This window comes from Dipodomys ordii, unplaced genomic scaffold (assembly GCF_000151885.1).
Source record: "Dipodomys ordii isolate 6190 unplaced genomic scaffold, Dord_2.0 Scaffold108, whole genome shotgun sequence".
Taxonomy (NCBI): domain Eukaryota; kingdom Metazoa; phylum Chordata; class Mammalia; order Rodentia; family Heteromyidae; genus Dipodomys; species Dipodomys ordii.
Window position 1 is genome coordinate 472,103 of NW_012267324.1, and position 1,330 is coordinate 473,432.

General features: G+C 58.9%; 1 protein-coding gene across 1 annotated transcript in view; it reads left to right on the forward strand.

Annotated features, from left to right (window-relative positions):
- LOC105994735 (phylloquinone omega-hydroxylase CYP4F2-like) overlaps positions 1-1,330 on the forward strand; it is a 27,564-nt gene that overhangs the window by 3,941 nt on the left and 22,293 nt on the right. The window contains exons 3-4 of the mRNA XM_013028373.1: positions 696-840; positions 1,175-1,199. Of these exons, the coding sequence (XP_012883827.1) occupies positions 696-840; positions 1,175-1,199 (170 nt within the window). The remainder of the gene's footprint in view (positions 1-695; positions 841-1,174; positions 1,200-1,330) is intronic.

Consider the following 1,330-nt stretch of genomic DNA (forward strand, 5'->3'; position numbering starts at 1 on the left):
GCCTTGAGCTGAAGAGCTGAGGGACAGCGCCCAGGCCCAGAGTTCAAGCCCCACAACTGACAAAAACAAAAAACAAAAGCTGGAAGTGGCGCTGTGGCTCAAGCGATAGAGCACCAGCCTTGAGCAAAACAAAAAAAGGCTCACAGATAGCGCCCAGGCCCTGAGTTCAAGTCTCAGGACTGGAACTGAATGATCTTTGAGTTTGCAGGCAAACACATGCAGGGCATATCAATGTGTGTGTGTGTGGACTGTGATAATGCCGATTTGCCTTCCACAGTACTGTGAGACTCGAAACTTAAGAATCACCTAATCTCAATAAAAATATTAAGAAATGAAATGAAAAAGACAAAATGTATGCATCTAACTCTTCACCACCTCCATCTGTCTGTCTGTCTGTCTGTCTGTCCATGAAAGACAGAAGGAAGGGGGTAGTGGGTTTTGGCTTATGACGTTATGGGATACAGGATCAGCGAGCTGGGCCGGGGTGGCTGACGGGGCGAGCCACCCGCACCCGCTCCTCCAACCTTCCAGTCTTCTCAGAATCCTCCACGGACGCGAGGAGGAGGCAGCCTCCAACACGGAGGCCGGATCTGCCTCACTGCAGCCCTTCTCATCTCACACCCCCTGGGAGAGACAGGACGGGGGGGGGGTCAGAAATCATTCCTCAGGATGTGACCCCCCCCCATTGCTTGCAGGGCCCGCCCACAGAGCAGGGCATGCAGGAAGTGACGCAGCTGGTGGCCGCCTACCCCCAGGGTTTCATGGTGTGGCTGGGCCCTGTTGTTCCCCTCATCAGCCTGTGCCACCCCGACGTCGTGCGACCCGTCCTCAACGCCTCAGGTACCCGCGGGGAGCCGGGGGTGCAGTGGAGAGAGGGCGGAGAGGCTCGGGGCCGCGGCCCCCCCAGCCTGGCCCCGCCCCCCCACGGGGCCCAGGCCCTGCCCTTGGGGACCATGGCCCTCACCCTGCCAGGGCAGGTCACGGCCCTTGGCCACCAGGTTCTTTTATTCGGGTCTAGCGTGAGGTCAGCAGAGAGAGGGACCCCTGGCCTGCGGGGCCAACGAAGTGGCATTCAGGCCTGGCTGCGACCAGCCGTCCAAGAATGACGTTGCAGTCTGTCTGTCTCCCTGTGGCGGGGTTTGCTTTCTGTGTGTCACTGTCCCTGTCAAGATAGCCCTTCCCTGGCCCCGGGATCCAGGGTCACACACACCGAGACTGGCAAGAGAGTTCACTTTCCCCAGGTGCACCAATCAGCTGCCCAGAATCCTCTCCAGTCCCCCCAGGTGCACCAATCAGCTGCCCAGAATCCTCTCCAGTCACCCCAGGTGCA